We start from the raw sequence: 25,505 nt of genomic DNA, 5'->3' as shown, positions 1-25,505 counted from the left end.
GAGTTTTGATGCTTCATTTCATACGGGAAGATTTCGAAAATTGGATAATTGGCGATTTTTATCCATTGGCATCAAATTTGTTGTTTCCAATGCCAGGACGAAAAACGACAAAGAGTGGAAAAATATCTATTTGAATAGGGTTAACACAAAGCAACATGCTATTTAAAATAAAATTGTTCAAGCCAAAAATTTAACGACCACACAAATTTCTCAATGGGGTTGTTTCCTTCAGTCCAAAGTACTACTTTTAGCCACTGAAACTGATAGAATAAGCAAAAAAAAAAATAAATAAATAACGTGGAGCCAGAAAAAAACTTTTATTTTCACAGCAGTTATTTTTTACTAATTTTTTAAAAGTCCGATTCTGGAAATAAGGGGCTGTCTATATGACGTTACAAGTGATGTACTTTGGCACGCTGCTCCATTGCCGCGCTAAATGCTTACGCTTTGATGTCAACCGCTTTTCCAGGTAATGATAATTTGCAATGTGCCCTAATGGCATCAGTGAATGGCATTTCATCGCTTTTGATGCAATGTGCGGAAGCGTAAAAAATTAATTTCAATCTGCGCACTGATTAAAAGAATTGTTAAAAAATATTAATTTATTTTCAAATTATTTAAAAAATGGCTAAAACCAATGTTTTTAAGCATGCTCTTTCAAAAAAAAGAATCTTTTAAAATTTCAGAAACGACCCCATTACCGAAATATCCCTTTTCATCCATTTATTTTAAGATTAACAGACAAAAAGTAAAACTGGAATAAATTTTTACTGTTTGATATTGTGTATACATACAAAAATTGTACGTTTCCCCCGATATGCAGTAAACATCAGTAAGGAACGAAATAAAAATGTCGGAAATAGTTAAATTCATTCAAGTTTTCTGAAATATTTATTTATGAATATGGTCGAATTTCGACCACTGGGTGAACACTAGTCATTATTAATAAGACAAGTACATTTACAATAATTTAAGGGAAGAAAAACCTAATCACAAGGCAGTGGCATAGCTACAGTTTCTGCCGCCTGGAGCGGTTCCTTAATTTGCCGCCCTTTTGATGAGAAATAGCAAATACATTAAAGAGTCAAAATTCTTTAAAGTAAAAATAAGAACTTAATTGAGAAGAAAGGGAACTTATTTTTTTTCTTCATATTTTTCTTGCAGAAGAAGTAAAAAAAGAGTTTAGGGCCCCACCGAAAAGTTCCAAAAGTTAAGTCAAAATTCGCAATTTTAGTAACACTAATAGAAAAGAGGCTTAGAGCTCCCTCCAGATAAATTTAAAAAAAAAAAAAATCTTAGGCTTTCTTTGGTGTTATTAGGGGAAGGGGAATTTTGCATGGAAATTTTATGAAATTGAAGCGTTAAAAAAACAATTTAGGATATCTTTGGATACGTGAAGAGATTGGGGAAGGTTCGCGGGCGCTGTCCGGAAAGTTTTTTGACTAAACTGTGAAAAACACAAATATATACTTATTATTATGAAATGCTGTATTTAGTGGTGTAAGGGCTTTCCACTGGATTTTCTTCCCGAAATATTTTCCATATTAAAATCAATTTTTGGAAATATTTTCGACGCTAAAAAAAATAGGGAACTTTTGGGGAGCTCTCTGGAAATTTTTCGATGCTGAGTTTCAAAAACGCAATTGTAGGCAATCTTAGAAGGGCGTTAGGGAGTGGCTGAACGTTTCTAAAAGTGTTGGGAAGTCAGATGACTCTTTTGTCTCCCCTACAAACGTGTTGTAAATGAACGCGTTCTTAAAAACGCGATTTTAACCCTTGTTTGACAGACAACGTTATGAGAGAAAGATCAGATGGGGGTTTGCCACTCGAAATCTTTCTCCAAATTTTTGTTCATTTTAATCTCTTCATCATTGAGGGGAGGGGGAGGGAAGGCTTCCCAGACTTCCTTCAGAGATTTCTAAAAACAAAATTTTGAGCCAGCTTGTAATGTTAGGTGACTGCGTGGACATCTGGAGCCTCTTCCTTAGAATTTTTTCTGAAGTTGAATCTTCAAAAACCCATCTTTATGCGATTTTTGATAATATTGGATGATATGGGGTTTTTAAAGTTTGAAGTTGATGTCCTAAGCACACATTTTACACTATCTTTAATCACATTACAGGAAGAGTCAGGTCGGGTCGGTCAAAATTCAACTGCTCTGAGTAATTTGTTGATATTGAAGAAATGGAAATGTTTTGAGATTGAAGGCCTAAAACAGCATTTTTAGGCTGTTCGGTGACGTTAAAGAGATGGGAAGGTTCGGTTGCTCTTCCCGAAAAATGTGATATTTATTGAGGCTTTAACAACACAATTTTCAGCTGTTTTCATTTTTATTATACGGGAAGGGGTCAGAATTCACCGGCCTGAAAGCACATTTTAAAGCTATTTTTGAAAACGTTAGACTGTGAATGGGGGTGGGGGGAGGGGTTGAAAATGGAGCCCCTAAAAATGCTGTTTTAGGCTATGTTTGACCAAGTTAAGAGAGAAAGAGCTAGTAAGTAGCTCTCCTCCAAAAGTTTTTCAAAATTGAAGTCTTGAAAATGCATTTGAAGCTTTGTCACAGTTGGAAGGAGCGTTAAGGTCAAGGTTCCGCCACTGAAATTTTCCTTATTAGACGTTTTAGAAACGCAATTTGAGGGTCTCATTGGTTTCTCAAAGGGAGTTATGACTCTCGTTTGGATCCGTTCTTAAGCGAATCACTTAAAGTTGACAAACTCAGAAGTTGCCACCCAGGTTACGAGCAATACTAAGATCCGGTACTGCTATATTACTAAATTTGGACTGATAGATGGCGATAAGATGAAGAAGTCCTATACATTCGATTAACCATACTGTGATTTATGAGAATGAAAAGTTGTGCATCGAAAGTCATTACTTTTGATGTAAATGTAAAAGGCTTTGCCTAGACATTTTATTGATTAAAATCTTTTCATTATAATGAATGACTAAATGTGAAACTAATTGTTTAAAGGAATATTGTTGATATAAAACAGTAATATTAACAGCAAATATTATTTGAGTTGTGAATAAGTGCCTTTATAAAGCGTACATAAAATTCATTCTGTCTTAATGAAAATTTTGTAATCTGGGACCAATCAAAGCAATAGTCGAAATAGATAATGTTATCCTGAAGTTGAGCAATAAAATGCCCTCCATTTGACACTTTTCTCCTCTTACTCTTGTTGTCACTTTCCTTTAAAAAAAATAGTGTTTTTTTTAATAAGGTAGTTTTTAAAGAACTTTCTAAACATTAAGTGGTAGATTCATCATACAACGAAAGGTTATGAAATTTTTTGCTTCCTCCGCTATAGTAATTCTCAAGAGTGAAAAAAAAGAAAAAGAAAACTTAGGTCCCGTGATTTTACACTGCATCTGCCCTCAGTATATTCAGACGAAGGGAGAGAAAAAACAAAGAATAGTGCTGAGATATTAACAAGAAAAACATATGTCTTGTATTAGAGTAATTTTATTATCATAGTCGTACCAAAACTTTACAGTTCAAAGACCTTTTTTTTTTCTTTTTTTGCCTCCAGTAATAGATCAAAAGTCTGATTTCCTTATCGGGAGAATACATTGAATTTTTTCACATCAAAAGTGAAATTGCCAACCCCAAGAAAGTGCCGCCCGGGGCGGACTGTTCCTCCACCCCTCCCTAGCTACGCCACTGTCATAAGATAACTTTCCTCACTGATATTTCAATTTCATTTTTACAAATTTAATTTTATAAGCAAGTTACATTAATGGTATATATTTAAAAAATAAACATACCTCATCCTCTACTAGACTTCTCTGTATTGCACTCCAAGTATTATCTGGATGACATGCTTTAGTTGTAGCACTTCCAAAATCACATAGCTTTACTTTACCTTCAGAACTTAGCAATAAGTTTTCAATCTGAAATCAAATCCTATACATATTAAAATAGTTCATTGGAGAACAATCAATACTTTTTAAGAAGAGAAATATTGTATTTATAAGAAAAATTTTCACTCAAATTTTAAACCTCACTTTTTAATAAATCAATTTGAACTAACTTTTTGTTGTGAAAATATACTTTTGCATTTTTTTCTGTGCTTAGCCAATGGTTACAAACTGGGTGAATGTGGGAGATGATATTCACAACAAGGATGCTCCAAAAGGGGCACTCATTTCTGTGGAAAATCGATGTTGATTTCAAGTTATTAAAACTTTCTTTACTTACTTTCTGTGTCCTAACACCTTGCAATTACTTCCGCTTTTTAATTGTTGCAAAAGCAATTTTTAAAAGTAGTAATTATGAAGTTAATTTTCTTAATAAAGGTAAACTAATTTTAAACAGTCTAGTCCTTTTTCTTCCCAGCAAAACAGGTCACCCAATATATTTTTATTAATTTATGATATGCAGTTTAAGAAGTTTTTATGATCCCAAAGGAAAAAAAAAAAGAATATCTGATTATAGTGCAAATCAGTTCTTAGCTATCAAAAATACATTTTTTTTAAATTGTCATACAAGAAAAGAATGTGGTGTCTCATAAGCTCATACCTTTCTCATTTAAAACTTAGGCTTCCTAACAAATTTAAAACATTTCTTTACAGAGAAAATGGATCTAATTCCAAAAAACACAGGCCGAAAATGGACCTTAATCGCACCTTTTGAAGGTTAAAATTAGGGATACACCGATTAATGGACAGTAATTGGTAATGGGCCACTATGCTGAATATTTACAATCTGCCGATTTTTACCAATTGATTGGCTGATTTTTTAAATTTTTTTTAAAAATTAAAATTACTTGTGCTTGGAACCAGAAACTATGATGAATGTATTTCTTATGCCTAACCAACAGTTTTTAACTCTAGCGGTCATAGCCCCATTTAATTCAAAATTATATTCATATTATCGTGGTAGGTGTAAAGAATGCATTTATATTGCATGCATGAATGCTCATAGCTTAATATAAATAATGAATTACAAACACGTGTTACAAAAAAAGGCAAAGGATATAAGAAAAATATTCTAATACATGCTATTTTGAAACTGCTCAAATATGAATGTAACATTTGTAACCACAGGGCATACTACAAACCTTAAGATCACGATGAATAATAGGTGGACTTTGTGAATGCATATGTTGTACTGCAGAACATGTTTGATAAAAAATTTGGACAACCTGTGAACATGCCAAAGAGCTCTGACGGGAATTCAAAGCATCAACCAGTGGACCTCCTATTTAAACAAAAAGAAAGAAAATAATGAGCAGTTAACTAATTGTGTTAATCTATAAACATAAATGTAAACAGTTATGTAGGAAAAATATATACATTGTACACACAACAATAGTGACTGATCAAGTTTAGTTACAATTGATTTACTATTTTTGCCCTTAAATATTGGAAAAATGATATTGAAAATTTAAAGAATAATATGAACAAACAATGTAGAAAACATAAGTCAAACTTTTGTTGTGCAAATATATAAAAAGAATGATTAGCAAAATGATAAAGAATAAAAACATTTTAATGCACACTGCATATTCTGCGATGGTATGAGTCTTATTTTAGGATGTTTTAGAAGGCTCAAAAAATTTTGAACACAGGCGTAGATTTTTCCCCCGACTTCATGAATCTAATTTAAATGTTTCAATTCATTATATACTTCATTAAAATCATTCATAACAAAATTACTACCTAGTTTTGAAATAAAGCTATTTACATTCAATTTCAGCATTATTTTTCTAAATGAAAAATAACCATCAAAACTCTAATAATCCTTAATTTTGACACTTTTAGTTACTTATAACTTTACAACACTAGCTTTTATCTTCACTTATCAAAATAGAAACATACCTTATGGACCCTTTTCCTGGTATGCCAAAATATTTTTAGCTATTAATGTGAAGGTAAACTCAACTTCTATTTCAAGTTTAATGCTTTCAACTGTTATGGCTTTTCTAGACTGATGAGCCCAAAATAAGGACAAACCAGCAGTCTTGGGACTTTGTAACAAGCTGTTTCGCATTTGCACTTTTGTGATTGTTTATACAAAAATCCAATACTTGGTTGATACCTTTTCAGTCGCAGGAAAATTAAAATTCATAATTATATTCTTTAATTCTAGGAAGAAAAAATCACTTTTAAAAATTTAATACTCTGACATTTAGATTGTATCAATATTTATTTTTTCAATAGTTAATGGTTTTTATAAAAGTTAAAAGTTGATTTAATATTATGGATGAAAACTATTGCCATGTTTTAAATTAATTGCAAAATTAGTGATATTTATTTGCAGCAACCATAGCACATTATTTTCACACTAAAATTATTTCTCAAAATCATACAACAACTATTTTCAATACACTAACGCACATTTAAACAAGTAATTAAATTATCAAAACATGCAGAATTGGAACAAAGATATCAATTAAACTAGGTATATAACTAGTACCATAAAAGAGGAAAGTGTTGTTTGTAGTCTATTATTAAAAAAAAAATCATCATTGATCACATTGATGTGATCATTTGATTGCAGTACAGCATTCATGAACAATAAAAATCATTTTTGTTTGAGTCGAAGGAAAATAGATAAAATTTGGATGCATGGACTTTGTATTTAAAGGTTTAACAGAAATTATAATTGTTACTCATTAGTTGACAGGTAAACTTCCAAAAAAAAAAAAGGATACTCAAGAAGCAACAGAAAAGCATTTTAATCAGTGTTAGAAACAAGGGACCATTATTCGCATTTCGTGATCAAAAATTTTGATTTGACGCCAAGACTTCCAATCCTAAATGCCAAATTTGATGCCTAAAGTTTTGGATTTTATCGAAGCTGCTTTTCCTTCCCGACTCATTGTGATTAAGACTCATCATTGGCCTGAAGGATAAATTTGTAAAAGTAGTTTTCAAATAAAATTAATTTTCTCTTCAAAAAATTATTTTATTTTGTATATCGGCAGTATGGTTCACAAATTTTTTTAACTAATTGAATACATTTATTTGAGCCTTAAAAATGGCACTTAGGTTGTTTGTTTTGATATCTAGAAACTTATACTAGGCGCCTATCATGGAGCTTAAGATTTAAATTCCTATTTCCAACAGAGGATTAAACACTTGTATTTATAAACACACAAATCTGTGTACTAAATAAGATAGTAAAAATACACTAACCAGTACATAATTCTGTAAGTAATAAGTATTCAGCTTTTCCATGCTCTGAATGCTCTTTCTCTATAGATGCAGCAGCATGAAATTGAATAATATTAGGATGGCCAGACAATTTTGTCTTTATAGTGGTAAAGGAATCAAAATAACTTTGAATAACATTACTCTTTATAAAAGATGTAAGCAGGTGCTTGACATTATCAAATACAAGTACATTTATTTTTTGCAAAGCCTTCAAAAATTAAACTCACTTCATCATTTTTTTAGAAAAAATATTCAAACATGCAAATCTAGACATCCCTTTGTATCAAACCCATCAGCAAATTTAGAAAAGAAACCCTGGGTGTGCAAGCTGTATTTCAGGTCTGATAACCTGAAAAACAATACACACAACACCCTTCCAGTCCCATCTAATCCAGAAAACATTTTTAAATTATTGAACCGTTAAACTTAAATCAATTTTTTAACTTAAACTTTTGTATTAAAAAAATATTAACTAATTTTATTATTTTGATTAGCATTTGTGAAGTCATGGTTTACAATGAAATATTTTTCGTATTCCTAGAATGACTGGAAGGGCAACAACCCTACGAAACTCCCTCCATGGTCAAACATAACATATTTCAGCAGAAAGTAACAAAACTGCATAACATCTTGATTTGATATTTAATAATTTTTATTTATGCCTTTCATCACCAAAAGAACATGACTTTATGTATTCCTTCAGAAACTTAATTGAAGTTTTACAAGCCAAAACCAGTTTTTTTTTTTTTTTTTTTTTTTGCACAGCTAGGGGGCTACTGCCTCTTACTCACTATCACTCACCCCAACCCCCAAGAACTGCAAACAATTACATTCAGATTGCTACATGCTTCAAGCTCGCTGCGCTCCTTCACCGCATTGAATTTCAAAGCTGTAGATGCAAAGGTCGTTATAGGGCATAGCAAAATGGCCATACATAACACTTGAAGGTTGTTTTCAAGTTTGTGCTCTCCACTAACATTTTATACAGTAGCTCAGTGTTCAAGTTAAGTTTAATTTAGGATTTTTGCTAAGTTAGAGACATATATCCTGTTCTATAAAATTGGAAACAGCATTATCTGTGCAGGAAAAAAAAAAGCTCTTTTGAATGACATGGATCACAAAATAATTCAAATTTTATTTTAAAGATACTAAAAGGTGCACACCAAAACAATTTTGTACAAAACTTCAAGGCTGCAGGTGTGGGAGTCTTCTGGACAAAAAACAGTCAAACACAGTTTTTTTGAAAAAACATTTTTAGCAACAGAAAGTTAATCAAGTGAAATACTTTCTTGTCTATCAAAAAAAAAAAAAAAGTTTTTAAATGATTGTACTGATACAAGTAAAAGTTATGTTTTAAAGTGTATTAGATACCTGATTTGCGTACTGCTTTAATAATAAATGAGTTTGTGAATGAAAGGTTCGTTTTGGTTAATCATAATTTTGTGAAGTGTCTCTTTTAACTAGATAGAGTTATGTGAAGAGTCCTTACACCCACCCGAATTTCTTCTGACCAAATCCTTGAATCCACTAACTTGGAGAAACTCAATAAATTCCTTGGTTTTAAGGACAAATTTCAATCAAGATAATATTTGGGATAACTATTTTAAATTTTAATAAAAAGGATACAAGGAATTTTATTTCACGCAATATGGTCTTGCTTGTTTCATTATCTCCAGCTAGCAGTCTCTAGAAGAAAAAAACAAGTGTCGGTAATTACATTACTATTGACTGCTACATTTAAACATAATGGGAAAATACAGTAGAATTATATTCAAGAAAAACTTAAGCAGCTTACTTTTAATGCATATTCTTTACCAGTTGAAATATCTTGCGCCACAAATACATAGCCAAAACCACCTAAAAACAAAAAGTTTATATCAATGCCCAAAATACTTTGAAAATTCTAGTTATACATAAAAAATGAGGTGGATATTACAAATTCTACTTTTATGTCTTTTCTACACTTATCCTCATTAATGGGGGGGGGGGGGAGTGAATTTACAAAAGACGATACAGTAAATGATTTCAAGATAAATTAGAAAGTAATAAACCAGAGGAAAAAATCTTAATTCCACATAAAGATAAGTAAAATTTGCTTGCATTAGTTTTTTTTTTCTTTTTCATTTAAATTAATATAATTTTTGAGTTAAAATTTGAATATTTACTTTTAAAAACAACCATTATATATGATTTTTTTTATTGTGGAAAGATTTCATAACTATAGAAAAGAATTTTTTTTTTTTTTTGTAAAATCAAAAATACAAATCAAGTAAAATAAATCAAGACAACTACAAAATGGCAACAACATTAGCTAAGTAAGTAATAAGTCCAAAATTTCAAGTAAAATCAAAATAATGCTTAAAATATTGAAAAACTTTCTTCTTCGATAACAACCGAGTAACCAGTAGTATGACTGGTCTTTTTACAGGCAAAATGGTATTTTTGCCAGGATCAGGGGTGATTGTGACTCCATAAAAAAATACCTGAACTTTTTTTTCCCCAAGAAGAAAAAGTGTTTTGATGGGCATATATATATATATATATATATATATATATATATATATATATATATACATTACGTGTATGTATACATTATATTATGTATATAAATAATTTATATACATAATTATTTGTTGGGGCTAAAACTCGAATTTTTAATTGGACTTAATACGTCCATGTGCATGGTGGGAATTAAATTCTTTTAATTTTTCTCATTTCTTAAAATTTTTCAAAGAATGTTTTATTTTCTCCTTCATATCTGAATCCTTAATTACATTCATTTACTAATACATTAAAGTCTAATACACCAGCATTTTTTAATGATTCCCGATTTGTTTTATGAGTATTTGTAGAAGAATGTTACACAATAATGCCTTCACACCATCATTAGCATATGTAAAGGGCTTGTTGCAAGAAACAAAAAAACAAAATCCAGCCCTATCAATTTTTTACCCTATATTTCCATCTTTTCATTGTAGGAATCCAATCTGTTTAACCATTCCCAATTAAACTTGTTCTTCTTTCCTGCATCGATGGAGTCAATATCTTCAGATCTATCCAGATGCCTCATTTTTTAAATGAGAACATGCAAAGTTCAAATGAATAAATTTATCAAACAAAAACAGTAGCAAAATGAAAAGTAAGAGTTAACTACCTATTAATAACGATAAAGTTTAATTAGCATTAGTTCAATAAAAACAGAACGCATGCAGATAAAGATCATAAACCAGAATATAAAATAAAGAAAATATCTGCATACGATAAATTCCTCCAACTGCAATAAAGAACAAAGACATTAGACCCACTTTTCTCTTCCTACCTTCCCCAAAGGAAAATAAAACTAGCCACCGATTTCACCCCTTCCCAGTTTGACCTTGAAGCACTTGTGAAAAATACAATTTCTTTTGCAGAAAAAAAAAGCAAAAGAAGGAAAAATGTTCTTATCTAGCCTTTATTCCATCCCCCACCCCAGCTGTTCTTCCATAATTACCATAGAGTTTACAAAACATGACCGTAGCTTACGCTTTATACCAAACAAAACGTCTTCAATTTGGACTTTTGGCGTTTCATTAAACATCGCCCTAAATTTTACAAAAGTGAGTTTTTCTGAAAATATAGAAAATCCGGTATTTTTGAAGATGAAGATACCGGAATTCAGGATGAAAATACCGGAAATACGGTAAAATACCGGAACACAATCACCCCAGCAGGATAGTGGCAAAAAAATGAAAAAAACTGGTAAAAAATTTGCAAAAAAACTGACTGGATTTTTAAAATGTACAAAAGAACAATATAATTTTGTAGATTCAATCAATTGAAACTTCAATCTGAACAAACAATTGAGATAGAATAATGTTTTTCATTAATATTAATTTGATAATTAAAATAATTTTGAATAATTCTCGAACAGAGCTCGATAAAAGGTTGGAAATGACTAACGTTTCAAAACTTGTTTTATAACGTAAAAAATAAATAAATGCTCTGATGTAGAGAATTCAATAGAATTTAAATGAGATTGGACAATTTTGTGTGCAAAAGTCTTACATTATGTACAAATGTCTCATACTGACTTTTAACTTTCATAAAATAAAAAAATAAAAAAAGTCCTGCATTAAGAGGTAACTAAAACTGAAAAAATTAATAGCTTCTAAGTTAAAAGTATCTACTGATCATGAGCAACAACCTAAATATTTGAACTTTTATGTCTAATTAAGAGAATATAATTTTGTTAGCAATGATAAGAAAATTAGCTTACATAACTTGAACAAAATTTTAAAATATTATTTTCAGTTATAAGCGAGCAATGAATTAATTCTGAAAAATTCAAAATTATATCTCTTTATAGCAGGGTTATCCTATTTTGTCCACCCCAGAAAAAACCGCCGGAAAAAACCGTCCCGGACAAATAATTGAATCATTCCTTCTGATGTTATTGCACTTGTCCACTTTTCCTTTGGGCAACCCTTATAATTTAAGTGATAAATATTATTTAACATTGTATTGTTTTCTTTTGGGTGTAGAGTGAAAAACAAAGTTTAAAAAGATCAATATAGCATATTAAATTGATTTTAATTGATAAACCATCTTTAATCAAAAACAGCAATAAGCAATCTTCATTAGTAAACAATTATTTTTTAAAGATCAAAAGAAAAATTAATTATTGAATATTCATGAGAAAATTAATGCAAAGTAAAGTTAACAAAAGTTGTGTCAAATGATATCTGGGAATATAAAAGTACGACTTCCTGAGCAGACAGTTCCTGAGTTTTGAAAGCATAAGTCATGTCCCTTTAATGTACAGTTGTATCAATATTTGCAGTGGAAAAAAGGTTGGTCTGTTCCAACGTGCCCCATAATGAAGTGGACCAACGTACCCCACGTTCTTGATCTGAAAAATGATTTCATATTTGTTCTTTATGACAAAAAATAAAAACTGCAAATAATTGTGAACTAAACAGACTTGCTTTAAGAAAGGAATTCAATTTTTCTTCTGCAACCTTGATGAAACCCATTAAAAGTTGCTGTTTTCAGAAAATTACTCAGCACTACTAAAATAACACTTTCTGGAATAAAATTTGTTCAATATAACTGTACAAAGTGATTTCATTTTAGGATTTGTAGGATCATAAGTGCTATTTGTTAGTCAAAAATTAAAGTAAAAAATATTAACAGTATTAAAGTAATTGAAAATATGGTCCAAGGTACCCCATCTCCCCCTAAATGGAGAAATTGTAGATTGAAAATCAGTCACGAATCTGTTGCCTATTAAATGGTAATTGGCCGATTTGCAGACCGGTGCATCCCTATTTGACACCTTAATTATATCAGTTTATGCAATGCTTATAATTTGTATACATTTTATAGAATTTCTAGCTTCTGCCCTCTCCCCTCCCCCCCCCCCCTTGATTGCTCATTTTACTGTAATTATTGCATGAGATTCTTTCCCATGCAATAAATAAGAAACATTTTCCTCTTTTTTTTTCCAACAATGATTTAAAAAAAAAATTAAGGGACACTTGGTGTAAAGTCATAGTCATGCTTTTGAAATCTATGAAGAAATAATTAGAAGTCAGTAATATTTACAAGGTATCCTTCAAACTTGAGTTCAGGATAAAAATACAATGAAATATTTAAATGTTAAGCGTAGGTTGATAAAAATAGCATTGACTGATAACCAAATACCCCCCCCCCCCCCACACACACACACTGAAGTATGAATTTCTGGAAGCAAGCATGTGCGCTACCAATAACTTAATTGAATTTCACTAAATACTTTATGAATTTCTTCATTAGTGCACAGACCAAGAAACCAAATTTGTTATTAAATATAGATGCCTAAGGTTTCATCTAATTTGGATTCTAGGTAACCGTTTAAAAAGACTTTAAAAAATGTAAGATTTTTTTTTTTACAACAAATATTGTTCAACTCTTTAAATTTACTTTGCTTGTTACACAAGTTTCAAATTGCGAAATGAAAATTTTTCCTTCCTTTTTATAAATTTGGTGAAGAATAAACAACGAAAAGGGGAAAAAATAGAATTATCGCTGAAAAAGAATCAAAACACGTCCATCCATCTGTAGAAAAATTTCTAAGAAGTTGAGATTAGTAAGTTATCAGACCATTTAAAATGCAAAATTCTGAACTCGTAATTTCAGCAAAAATATTCAGAAGTCATCTGCTAAATTAATTAAAACAATTCGAGGGCGTCTCACCTTCTGCAATAACTCTTTTAACGCGTAATTTTTGTTTTTCGAGTTCCACTATTTGTCCAACAAATCCATGTTCTTCCCTGGGTGCATTATTTGAAAAATATCCAATGGCTGATTTGAAAAGATCTGACATGTTATCATTCAATGAAATTCTGTAAATTATTGATTCATCTCAGAATTTTATTTTAATAATTGTATTGTTTATCCTTTAAGGTGGACAGCACATTCATTCCCAGAGCAGCCATGAGTGAAACTGAAAACGGTTTTGCGTTCTTCTTCAGTCATTATCAATAAACAGAAAAAAATAAATTTAGCTTCTTCAGAAACAAAATCGAACAACGCATAAGAAGACAGCATTATTGTTCCTTTAAAAAAATAAATGCTTGATTTCTCAAAAGATGTAATTTAACTATCTTGTTGCAAATTCATTAGTTTTAAATCGCCTGCCGTTTGTTTTTTGTCAAGAAGAAGAAAACGAAGAGATGTCATTAAGCGCCTAGCGCCTCTACGTTTGAAAACAGTATGTTTACCGCCAATGGCTTATTTATTTAGAAATGAATTAAAATTGGATTTACAATTTAGTTTGCTATGGCGGATTTTAAAATTCATCATCAGCTTAGTGAGCTTGTAAAGTGTTTGGGGTAAGATTTGACGGCACTCTAACATAATTAAAAATGTGTATGGTTACTTTTTTCTTTACACTGCAAATGTTGCTCTCAACCTTAAGAATTGTTTACTGATCTTTTTTCTTGAATGATTGTTGTAATATAATTTTTCGAACTTTAAACATGTTATTTTTATGTGCTAGATGTGCTTCTTTTGACAATAAAGTTTACTTATGAACTACCTTTTTATGAAAATGAAGGTTAAGAACTTCATACACTTTGCAAGATTTTTCAATATCCTATGTATTTATTCTTCCATTCGCGCATCCTCTTTCAGTTTTCATAGTTGAATTTAGTTCGCATTTTCTCTCATGTGCTTTTATCTAAGCTTGGGGAATATTTTTATAATATGAAAGAGTGTAATGATACCATCTCATTGTAAATTCTTCATTGTTCATTTTTTTTACACTAATAATTTATTACTATTTTGATTCTCATGTTTGAAATATTCTCTAGAGAACTTCATTGTAAAAAAAAATAAAAACAATAAATTTTATTTTTAAATACAAACCCAATGAAAGTTAGATGAGTTTTATTCCCCTATTATTGCTTAAATTTACTGCCAAAATTTTGGAATAATAAAAATATTAATTATTCTGTAAATTAAAGCATTGCTAGTAATCTACTGTGGTATAACAACTCATATTTGAAGATGGAAGTATATCTTCAATTCTTGTACATTCTGATAGAGATACACAACTTTTTCATTTATTTACATTTTGCCTCAAGCATTCTTTTCTCATGTTGCCAAATTTGAATTCTAAAAAAGAAGGTATAATTCTCTGTGTTTCAGAATTTCGGAGAAACTTTGTGAAGGTGCATTATGTGATGACTATGTAGAGAGTTTAGAAAAAAGTAGAACACCGTACATTAATAATAAAGTAAGTAAAAATCTTATTTTTGAATTTAAAGTTTGAAATTTTACATCTTGGTAAAGTATTTAGCAAAAAAAAAAACTGTGAATTCTACATAGATGTTGATCGGAAAATCATACTTCATGTCAAGTTTTGATGAAAATTAAAGGTCTTCAGAGCAGAAAATACTTTCAGTTCAAAAGCATGTATGATCAACTTTTTGGGGTTTTATTTTTCTAATAGTCTGACTTCCTTTTGATGCTACTGTTAAACTCTATTATTACGAACCTTGATTTAACCTGCTGAACATGGATTTAGGGAATCATTGAGGTTTGGTTGGTGTAATGTTAAGTCAGTGGGGGCATAACTCCCTTTTAGTGAGCAAACCGTGCCTAAAGCAATTGATATTTTTGTGATTCAACAAATTCAGACTGACTTCCAGCTAGTGATGTGGATCGGGTAAATACCCAGCGGGTAGGTAAATATTTTTTGGGTATTTACCCGGTTATTAACCCAAGGCCTGGGTAAATACCCAAAAACTAAGTATTTTATTACAAATAAATGCAAAAAGTGAATCGGAATTTTTTTTTAAAGCTAAATATGAAATAATTGGTAAAACTGATACATGCATATGTATTACAGTTTATAATATTTTTTATTTAAAGACTTGAAATTATGATAGAAACATATTGTGAACCAAAGAATCTTTCTTTTCAATGTCATAATTGGAGAAGTATAAGCAATTCAACGATGAACTTCAGGATTTCAAAATCACAATCTAGGTTAGTCATATCCAGAAGCGTAGCGTGACGAAACATTTTGGGGGGGCACAGGCCTCTAACGTCAGGGCAGATCCCTCCCCCCCCCCCCCCCCCCCACCAACTTAGATTATGGCAGTACACTACACACACACACATTAACAATTCCTCGAAAGAAAAAATAGTATGTTGAGATGACTCAATTTTAGAAGAAACAAAGATTCTGTTCAAACCTGTTGGGTTTTATGCTAAAAATCACGAGTTTCAAAAAGTTTTCTTGCACTAATTAAAACGAAGGAATATTGTTTTTCGCTCTTGCAGTGAGTATGATTTAAAAAATAATATTTATTTATCAAAATAATACGTGTTTCTTGATTAACTACACAAAATTTTTAATTTAGCAATTTAAATAAACAATCTTATAAAAAGGTTAGAACAACATTATGATTTCACAATTTATGTTTAATATTACTGTGCTTCTTCTTAAGTGGTACGACAGCCCCGGGTGGGCCGTGGCCATTTCAGGAATTCATCGATTACTGATAGCTTGTTTTAATCTCCCTAGAAAGGAAATATAGCGTGTTAGCATTTTTTTGAAAAATATTACTTATAAAGTACAGTTATGAAAGTAAGTAATTTTATTGTCGCTGCATCATTCGATGTCTTTCTTATTTAAAGGTTGAATCCGGTTCCGGGCCATTTCCTTGAAACTCAAAAGTAAACAAGAATGAAAACCAAAGTTATTCCCTTCTGTTCAAAATACTTATTAAATCTATTCCATATATGATTGTGTGTGTAATTAATGTCAAATTATGACTGCTTCTATTTATATTTCTAAGTAATAGAATTGGCTATTTTTAGCATGTACACCCCCGATTGAGAAATATCTTGTTCTGCTATTAGAAAAGACATATAAAGAATGAATGCACGCAGTCGACAAACGTCGCAGATTCTCAGGAAAGAACTATTTCTTAATTGAGGCGGAAATTTTTTTTAAATAAGTAAAAAATCTTAAATTCTTGAGAATAAATTTGTACTGTATTTCACGGATTCTGGCGGATATAGTCCATATGTAACAGGCAGTGGCGTACCGAGACAGATGGGGGCCTGGGGCGCTACTCGAAATGGGGGCCTACCTGGTATTAAAACTGAAGTTTCTCAAACTATGTGTACGTACCATATATTACAGTAATTACTTTAAGTGGTACATTTTTACATATTTCAGGTAGTGTTGGTTTGATTTCGGACACTATTGTAAATGCCACAGTAAAACACATGGTTTTAAGTAAAATTAAGTAAATACTATATTTTTAATAAAATTGTGCTTTGTCAGAAATTATCAAAAACAGAAAAAAGTCCAAAAATTATATAGTATCTTAAAAAATTATTGCATCTGAACATCCAAGTACAGTGAACAGAAACGTTTAGGCATTCCAGATTTAATTAATTTTAGGATAAAAATTGGCTTTTACAGAAAAAAACCCTTTACTATTCCTTTGAGTAAGACACACCAGGGAACTTTTTACCTGATAACATCACCTAATATCAGAGAAAAATATTTTTAAAACATGCTTGCCTAAATAAGGATAAAATTCACACGTTCACCGTCTAAATAAAACTTTTCTGCTAGGTCTCACTCACAAAAAAAAAAAAAAAAAAAAAAAAAAAAAACGCTCTTTATGTTCTTCAGACAAAAAAACTCTGGTATGACCCTATACTTGCCTGGCGCGTTTGATTGAAGTGGAGTTGCGTGGGTTTAACTAACTAATCCGATTTCTAAAGCGAAGAGCGTAATTTCCCCCCGATTATCGGACAAAGGGCTAGGCATAGGCGGATTTAAGACTAAGTTCCGGGGGGGGGGCAGGATCTTTTTTGAGCAACATTTTTAATTGCCCCCCCCCCCATGTTTTGTTTTGTTTTCCTGTGATGAATAAGGCCATGCTTTAGTGTGTTTTCATGCTGTCCTTCTTGAATTGACCTTAAGATGGGTGACTGGTATCAAGAGTGACGCAGGACTCTCTTTTAAGTTGGATATAGAATATCTCCAATTTTAGAGGGTCCTGGGGTTTCTCCCCCGGAGGATATTTTGTAAAATAGATATAAAATTCTGTATTTTGAAGCCTTAAGAGTTAATTGGATAGACGAAAATCTCAGGAAAATATAGACAATTTTTAAAAAAAAAAAGTTTTATGATTTAAATGTGCTTTGTGATGTAAGTTAATACTTTAAAAGAAATGGTGTACAGATTTAGAAAATAAGTAACGTGAGAGTAACATACTACTTATTTGAACAATTCATAATTTATACACTTGATAAGAAATAAAATTGAAGCACACTTTGCTTAGGAGTTTCAAAGACTTGTCTAACTATTTTCAATGTTTGGTTGGTTAGATTGGGTGTTTTGACACAAGAGCCCTAGTAGGTTATACTGCGCCAATTCTTTTCAAGGATTTTAGAACATTTAATAATTTAAGGCAACTCATTTGCACTTTCCAGTCTCTGAAATTGAGTACTAGGTTATACAATTGTACGGTCTTGTTCAAACTTCGTAAAAAAAAAAACAGCTGTTTTAAGTCTAAAAGAAAAAATAAACTATAGAATTCTCATTACAATAACCTTTTTTTAAATTATAAGCAGTGCAGAAAACGAAAAGGAATGGAGGTAGTGTATCATTTTTTTTCTGGGCTAAACAGATTAACAATATGCAGTAGAAGCAAGATAAAAGCAATCAATAGAATAGAATTTCCAAAATACTGCATTCGGGATTAAATAAATAGCAAGATATGAAACATGTGAGTCAGAAAAATTTATTTCAAGCAATATGTTACAAACATAAGAACCATGATTTTTACTTTTTTGATGCAGGATGTAGCAAGGAGCCGAATTTGACATATTTTGGCATTCCTCCCCCTACCATTTGTTAGAAATTTTAAAATTTAAGGTTTGTATCCACACGTTTCCAAATATTCAAAGCTTTCAAGCTCTTGAAAATGAAATTAGTCTTTTCAAACACTTTCCATTTTTTAAGGAGCGAATGATGCATTTTTTGCGAGTTACTGGCCCACTTCAAAGTAGTGACCCTAAGCTATATAGCTTGTTTATCTTATAGGCAAATCCTTCCCTGTATGTAATTCACTCTTGCCTGCAGATTTTTGTAATTTTTACGAAAATTCGTCAGTTTTTACAGTTAAAGGGTTTTTACAGTTTTACCAACCTGAAAGTGTGAATTCAGAAGGTTCTTCAAAATCTTTCGTCTGTAACAACACAAAATATCTAGTTTTTGAAATCACGCAAATTGAAAATAAACAATCTGAAAAGAAAGAAAACAAATTATAAAGAGTAGATCGTTCTGTTAGCGCAAATGGGGGAGGAGGGTTTCCTTTGTTTTAGGTTCTAATTTGTAAAAATAATCGTCAATTATTATAAGTGTTGCAGCTGAATGCATAGCTCGTTTAGCCTGTAGTTCCATTTATATACTTGCCCAAATGATTTTCAGTCAAATGGTGAATTAAGACATATTTTCAGCACCCCAGTGACAGCTGTACTATTTGTATTCAATGTTCTTTTTTTTTATTTTTATTTCTCCCATCAGAAAAGGACATTCGCGAACCTCTTCATTTTCATTGAACTATTCAAAAAAAAAAAATTTTTTTTTTGTCTTAAGGTTTTGGAAGATGTAATGTTACTATATAAAGTCCTCCCAAAACTGGGGGGCATTGCCCTCTATGCCCCCCTCCTATAAATCCACCCATGCCCTTCTGAACTATTCAACAAAGAAAAAAAAGTAATATTTTTTAAAAAAATTTTTTGGAAGATATGTTGTTACTACATAAAGTCCTCCCAAACTGGGGAGGCATTGCTCCCCTTTGCCCCCCATAAATCCGCCCATGGGGCTAGGAACTATTTCTTTTGCTTGGCCGCAGCTCATTTCTCCATAGTCAAGTAAGCTTGCAATCAATGGATGGGAGGAGGTTTTATGCAGTCAAGGTCAAAAGTCCCGAAGCATTGACCAATTAAACAGTTTTACGCTGTCGAAAGGGGCATAGCAAAAAGGAAGTCCCCTTTGCTTGAGTCAGAAGGGGTCCGTTAAAAAGAAAAAATTTTCTGACTGATTTTTCCAACGCCACAAAGGATAGACAACTTCTCATTTAGGAATGGATTTTCTTGGTTATATGTTTGAATTTGGTTTCAAAAATAGTGTATGAATTAAGACTAGACCATCGTAGTCTTAATACACAAAACAAAACATAAAACAGATATTTTAGCTGTATACTGTAATGATCAAAAATTATAAACGTGCACCTGTTATGCATTAGCTTTTTTTTTTATAAATTGTTCGAAAAAAAAATGCATAAAACTTTGCTGAAAGCACTTAACAAAATAAAAGCAAATGATTTTTATAGGTTTAGTTAGTTTAAAAATTTGGGGCCCCCATTAAATTCGTGGCCCAAGCGCTCATGTGCCTTTGTACACTAGGACGGGTCACTATGAAAAAAAGTCATATTTAACAAAATTTATGACATATACTCGCATATATAGGTAACTGATTAATATTTCTAATCATTATGTATATGACACCTATTGGAAAAAATAAGATACAATTTCGGGGCTTATGTCAAAGCGGGGCCTGTGGGACATAATTTGCCCTCTCTTTGTTTAGGCAAGAGTCACTGAGAAAATATTCATTCTACATAAAAAGTCAACTTTTTATTTATCTAAACCATGACATAAGGCACGTCTGGCGAAAAAGAAAACGAATTAAAATTTTGGGGCTTATGTCAAAGCGGGACCTGGGTATCATAAACCCTCCATTGATCCCGAAGAGGTATTGATTGTATCCCTGAACAAATATTTGGTCTTTAAAAAAATTATGATTTATTGAGCCAACTTGTTTAAGCATTCAAACCAAGATATGCGACAATATTGGTGAAAACCAAAAATTGAGATTTGGGGGCCTATGTCAAAGCGGGGCCTGGGGCGGACCGCCCCCTCCGCCCCCCCTTCGGTACGCCACTGGTAACAGGTATTTGTAACTTTAAGCTCAGCATCTTTTTTTTTTTTTTTTTCTTTTTTTTGCATTTTTACGAATGATCTAATTTTGATTTATTTCGCAATATATTTTTGAAGCATTTTAAACCTGCATCGAATAGGGCTGAATTCTTTTCCTGTGCTAATGCGTAGTAACAGTTAATAAGCAAACCCATCTTAGTTACAGCTCTTATTGTAAAAAAGTGGTGCATACACGTACGTCAGGGTTTTAAGAATAGCTTATCAAAGAATACAATTGCATTGCAGTTCTTTGTAATCATAGCTGAAATTCTACTAAATGAAGCGAAAGAACCCTACATTTCCCTCATTTTAGTTTTAACTTTTATACATAAATAGCTTAAAGTTTGCCTAAAATGATAAAATCTAACAAAAATTGGAAGGCAATACTGGAGCTCGGCGGCTCGGCCCCTGTGAGCTCCTATGCGAATTTAACTCTGTTTTCCAAGTTACGTTTGTGCTACGCCTTTTATAGCAATATTTGTTACAAACACTATGTTGGTTTTTTCTCATTAATTTTTTCATACAAAAATAAATGTTTTACAATACCTTGTAATGTCAGTAGAAATTGAGCCTTCTATCGGTTGAGGATGCAAATTTTTCTACCAGATCGTCAAGCTCATTGGGCTCCATCAATTGTGCTGTAACCTCCTGTTCAACAGTCATTAACGCTAATCCGCTTAATCTGTCCTGCTCCATAGTAGTCCTCAAATATGTTTTTAGACGGCGAAGAGTGGAAAACGATCGTTCTGCGTTTGCTGTAGTGATAGGCCATGACAGTGCTACTTCAAACAGCTCCAAAATAGAAGGGATACTAGTTGATAAGTTGTGTTTCAGGAATGAATTTCCAAATTCTGATAGAGTGGGAGACAGATTGTTGAAGTTTAATTTTGCATAGTTGTGATAAAATCGGAGCAGTGTGGTGACGTCAAATTTCATTTTGTAAAATTCTTTAATGCTATCTGCAGAGGACTCATTTAAGGGATCTTTTAAATTGAGAAGTATGTCTGAAATAACTTTGATTTTACTATAATCATTTTCAGAAAATCTCTGTCTTAAATTGAAGAGGATAGTGTCTAATCCTTGGTAGTAAATATTAACTTTGTATGCCTCTTCTGCAGAAGTAGGAAAAAATGCCGATTGGAAATTTCCATCGTCAAGTCTTCTTGGCACTTTTCTTTTCCGGTGGAGGTGTGGTTGTCTAATTTCGAAACCGTCAGAAGAGAGTTTGTTGCATACGTCCTCAGTCTCCTCCCAAATACGATTAAAATACTCATCATTTCTCTCAGATGATAAACAGTGTAGCAGTGCTTCGACTTTTGAAAAAAAAAGATGAACTGTCCAATGTTATGCTTTGTATTTCTTTTGACAGAATATCAGTTACACTTAAAACACGGAACAAAAATTTTAAACAGAATATAAATTCAAAGTTCAAGACTAATGTCAGCAAGCCATCTGCTTGACTAGCTATTTTTACATCTGACGAATCATCGGAAATTTTAAGTAGTGTCTGAATTATCTCTTGCAAATTTTCTATCACCACTGATAGAGCACGATGACGAACTGTCCAACGTGTTTTGGACAAACTACAAAGTCTTCTAAAAACTGAACCTTCACTTTTCTTGCAGATATTTTCAAATATTGCGAACCTCTTTGCAGATGCATTTATTAAGTTATATAATGAATTGACAACGCTAAGAGCATTTCTCAGCTCCTTTATTTCTTCACAGAATCGCATTACTGCCAAATCAAGAAGATGAGCGTGACAGTGAGTGTATAGTGCTCTTGGTTCTTCATCTTTGAATTTTGCAGCAACTCCGTTAAATTTTCCACTCATATTTGAAGCGCCATCGTATGCCTGTCCACGCAGTTTGCTCAAATCTATCTCTGTTTTCTGCAAATAATTTTTTATAGTACAATGCAAATTTTCTCCCGTCGTCTCTTCAACGTCAACAAATCCCAAAAACCTTTCTTTAACTAAAAAGGAATCTGCTGTTTTCTGTGGGCACCTCACGCAAATACTGACTTGCTCTTTTGTGCTACGGTCGGTTGTTTCGTCGCAAATTATTGAAAAAGCAGACGCAGAAGAATTTACTTCATTAACAATATCGACTACAATCTTGTTTTTTATGATATTTATTATTTCCTTCTGAATCTGGCCACTCTTATATGAATGAATTTTGAGCTCATCATTTAAATAATGTCCACTCCTTTATCTTTAGCACGAAGCTGTAGCAACTCAAGGAAGTTCCCTTTGTTCAGAGAAGACATTGTTTCATCATGACCCCTCAAAGCTAAGCATTGCTTACCCAAAAACAAAATAGTTTCGATAACAAACCTCAAATACGTTCTATTTTGTTGCACTTGCTTTGTATGAGCATAAGACAAATTGTCACATATGGTGTTACCACTAATTTTCTTCTCATTCCAAAACTGCAATGATTTCAAAAGCATCTCTGATTTTTCATGCTTTCGGAATTTTTCCAAAGCTTTCTTCCAGTTCGAAACCCCTTTTCTTGTGAAATTATCTTCATCCCCAACCTGATTTTTCACAACAAAATAACCTGCAGTAGTAGCAGAAAGCTGCATCTTTCATAATGCTATACTCAAGCCAAGGAAACTCAGAGTACCAAGAGTCTTTAAAACTTCTAGACTTTCCTTGACATTTCTGAATTTTATTAAAATCTTTCGGCTGAAAAGGACCAGTGTTAATATTTGTATTTCTTATGCCATTAGCAGGATCACCATTGTTTATTTCGGTATCTCGTTGTTGGCTTTCAAAATCATCAGTAGGCTTTGATTTTTCTTCATCTATGGTAATCAATTCTTCATCACAAGATTCATCATCGCATAACATATTATTAAATTCTGTTGCTTTCGCAACATCTGCAAATTCCTCAGTGTTATCTTCATTACTTAGTAATTGGTTCGTTGAAGGCTTAGAGTTTTCTTCGATCCTAGCTACGAATTCACCATCATTGTTTGTTTTAATAGAAGACGAACTCTCTGTCACAGAAACTTTTTTGAAAAAAGATAAAACAGTTTTCTGTTTCAACATCTTGCAGATGAAGAGATTTAAGTTTTAAAACTCAAGAGCAAGACGAAGTATTCATTTCAGAATTTATTCGATACTGCATGATAGCTAAATCTTTGGAGAGAAGAGATATTTTCCTTTTCAAGAATTGGAAGAGAATGAGCCTTTCTGCACAAAATGTTCAACTCGGCCGGCTTTTTCTTTCCGCGAGAAACGTCTATTATCCTTTAAAAAGACTCATTTCTGAGAACTCTTTCTGGGAGGTCAATCATGATACTCTAAGTAGTCCCACAGGGACGATTCCCTGCTGTTCTATCACTTGATGATCTCTTATTCTGTGATGTAGTCACTAACTCCCTGTTGATGGTTCCCAGGTTCCCATAACGACACTTTACCTGATACACTGTCATTGTGATACAGGTGCCGATTACAATAACTAAAAACAGGCGGTAAATGGTCGGCGGCGGCTTTGGAAGTTTGTCATACTGTTGGGAGCCTTGTGTTACCAGGCATCCGTAAATGAACATTTTTATTGCAGTCATTTATCAGAACTTTTCACATCGACTAGCGAGACCGCACATGTCGTAAAAGGAGCTTAAGATACTGAAGTTCTTTACGAAAATAAACTTTAGAGTTCATCTTCGGAAGAAAAATTTTTATTAATGAGTCGCATTATGTTCACAAAAATTTTAGATTAGTATTTAGAATGCATTTTAAATTTACATTTTACGATATTTAACCCCCAATGAAATACTGTTTGGATGGGGATAGTTATCCTATATAGATAATTTGAAAAAAAAAAATAAAAACAGCTACAATCAATACCGGATCAAGTCAAGGGATGCCCAGGTCCTTGTAAATTTGGTGTCTCCCTCTCATAAGAAAATTATCACATTTTCAAAGTAGTAATTTCCAAAAATGGGTTGAAATTAAAAAACTTACTGTATGGCTTCCCTAAAATTCTGTTGTCCAGGTTCTCGTTCCTGCAACGTTCCTGTTCCGTGTGTTAATCAGGCCCAGGTTAAAACCTCAAAAAAATTTTGTGAAATTCCTAAGACCAATTATGTCAGCTTAACTTAACTTTTTTGAATAAAAAGAAATCTGACACATATATATATAGTTTCATTGTGAATTAATTTATCACACGCAATGCACGAAATCAGCGGTACCTGAGCGTCAAATAAAGTGCAATGGAAATTCAAGGGCAGTTGTACCCTCCTCCTCTCCCCTCCTCAAATAATGCCGTTTGCATAGTTAAAATAAAAACTAATCCTTTATTTACTGTTATAATTTCAAACACATATGCATAAGAAAATGGTTGTTAAAAAATGGTTATTTTAACATTTTTTCGACTTCAAAAATCTTACACTGCCTTGGAATAAGCCTCTTTTTCGATAACCAGTGAAGACATGGGGATTGCAAAATAGCCCGTTTTTAACAAATACATAATTAATTCAAAACCCCTCACGACAAAAATGGGCGCATTTTTTCATCATGTCATATATCGTGCCATTTCTAGTGTAATTTTTTGAAAAACTTATTGTTTCAGTCGATTTTTTCTTGATCTGCCTCTGCAAGCGGCGCAGAGACGATGAACAGTGAGTGAAGTTATTTTTACTTTACTTGATTCTTATATGCCGATTTGAAAGATTTTGTAATTGTAACAACTCCTCCGAGCTCCAAGGCTGGGGCTATAGGAAATTTATACATTACTAGCAAAAATACCCGGCGTTGCCTGGGTCAGTAATAATTATTAGAAAAAATCGTTACTTGCTTT

The 25,505-nt window shown here is 32.1% G+C and overlaps 1 protein-coding gene across 1 annotated transcript in view; it reads left to right on the top strand.

The window, feature by feature from the left end:
* The first annotated feature begins 13,876 nt into the window (after window positions 1–13,876).
* LOC129228615 (gamma-tubulin complex component 2-like) overlaps window positions 13,877–25,505 on the top strand; it is a 105,742-nt gene continuing 94,113 nt past the window's right edge. Inside the window, exons 1-2 of the mRNA XM_054863296.1 lie at window positions 13,877–14,012; window positions 14,830–14,917. Coding sequence (XP_054719271.1) covers window positions 13,960–14,012; window positions 14,830–14,917 — 141 coding nt within the window. The 5' untranslated portion in view covers window positions 13,877–13,959. The remainder of the gene's footprint in view (window positions 14,013–14,829; window positions 14,918–25,505) is intronic.

The sequence above is a fragment of the Uloborus diversus genome, chromosome 8 (assembly GCF_026930045.1).
Source record: "Uloborus diversus isolate 005 chromosome 8, Udiv.v.3.1, whole genome shotgun sequence".
Classification (NCBI taxonomy): Eukaryota; Metazoa; Arthropoda; class Arachnida; order Araneae; family Uloboridae; genus Uloborus; species Uloborus diversus.
This window is presented reverse-complemented; position numbering and strand designations above follow the sequence as displayed.